This window comes from Cynara cardunculus, unplaced genomic scaffold (assembly GCF_001531365.2).
Source record: "Cynara cardunculus var. scolymus isolate 2C unplaced genomic scaffold, CcrdV1 Un_Scaffold_12794, whole genome shotgun sequence".
Classification (NCBI taxonomy): domain Eukaryota; kingdom Viridiplantae; phylum Streptophyta; class Magnoliopsida; order Asterales; family Asteraceae; genus Cynara; species Cynara cardunculus.
The window spans coordinates 1-1,363 of record NW_020207987.1 but is presented as its reverse complement, the minus strand read 5'-3'; the positions used below and the strand labels follow the sequence as shown (position 1 = coordinate 1,363).

Genomic DNA, 1,363 nt, shown 5'->3' with positions numbered 1-1,363 from the left:
CACAAAGTCTTAAAAACAACTTATAATACATTAAGTACTACTACTTTATGCATTTAATCTTAAAATCTCCTAATCTACAATTAAAATAACATATAGTACAAGTTACCAATGCACATTAATATCTTTTCTTTTCATGTTCCCAATATGTTTTTGACACCTTTCACTCATGTCTTCACCCTCTCATACCTCTATGTCTTCTCTCCATCCCCTGAGGTGATATTCAAACTAATATTCATCATGAGTTATTAAAAGTTCTTTCATTCATTTATCATTCAATTGCTCTCATACGTCTATGTTTTATCCCCATCCCCCAAAGTGAGATTCAAACTAATATTCATCATGATTTATTAAAAGTTTTTTCATTCATTTCTTATTCAATTGTTCTAGAACTCTCGGTCTCGCTCTCGATCTCTTGATTTTTTGCTCTTGTTGTAAATCGAACACATTTGTGGAGTCATTTAAATATGTTGGATTTTAAATTGTTATACAATTTTTTTCATCGATAGATTATAATTGGAATCATAACTCTTATTTATTCAAATTGTATTAATATGTAAAGACCAAGTGTAACTTATATTATCGTTAAATCTTCTCTAATAAAATCAGTGAAACTTCAAAATCGTTAAAATTCACAGCTCCCATCACATTGCACGGGTATACAACTAGTTATTCAATATATAAAAAATCAACAAAACCTCTATTTTTTATTTACTGAGGTCGGTTTGAAAAAGACCCTGAGATGGGCTAATTAATGGGCCTTGGGCCAACCATTCAATCGTAAACCCTAAAAGCATCAGGGTACAAATACAAGTTTAGAACAGCTTACGATTAGGGTTTATCAAATTCAGGATTTGTGAAACAAAAAGGATTGAAGATGTTTCCAGGGATGTTCATGCGAAAACCAGACAAACAGGTTGCTCTGAAACAGCTCCGGGTCCATGTCGCCATGTTCGGGTCATGGGTCGTCGCGATTCGAGTTGCACCCTACCTTCTCCATTACTTCTCCGATAACAACGACGAACTCGTCCTTGATTTCTAACTTTGTTTCTCCAGTTGCTGTTACCAGGTAAACATCGATTGAATTACCCAATTTGTATGTTGATTTACAGTGATTTCGCGTATTTTGTAATAATCAATACATGACGATTTATATCATTCTATGCCTTGAAGATACGTTTTAAACATCTGATCTAAGCATTTTATTCTGTACCTCAAGTCCTGATCCGTTTGATTCGATGCGAGAGTTAGAAAGTGGTGATTCGGCATAGTGCGTGCTTAGATCATCCATTCTCAAATATCAAATGTGATGAATCATCATCGTCGTGTTTGGAAATTGGGGATATTAGGGTTCAGTTTGCTGCGT

General features: G+C 34.3%; 1 protein-coding gene across 1 annotated transcript; it reads left to right on the top strand.

The window, feature by feature from the left end:
- The first annotated feature begins 815 nt into the window (after positions 1 to 815).
- LOC112505600 (mitochondrial import receptor subunit TOM6 homolog) lies at positions 816 to 1,206 on the top strand. The gene has a single exon (XM_025109481.1). The coding sequence runs from the start codon at positions 875 to 877 to the stop codon at positions 1,037 to 1,039; it is 165 nt and encodes a 54-aa protein (XP_024965249.1). The 5' UTR covers positions 816 to 874; the 3' UTR covers positions 1,040 to 1,206.
- Positions 1,207 to 1,363: the final 157 nt, after the last annotated feature.

Coding starts and splice junctions, on each gene's coding strand:
- LOC112505600 (XM_025109481.1), top strand. CDS start 875: ATGTTTCCAGGGATGTTCATGCGAAAACCAGACAAACAGGTTGCTCTG.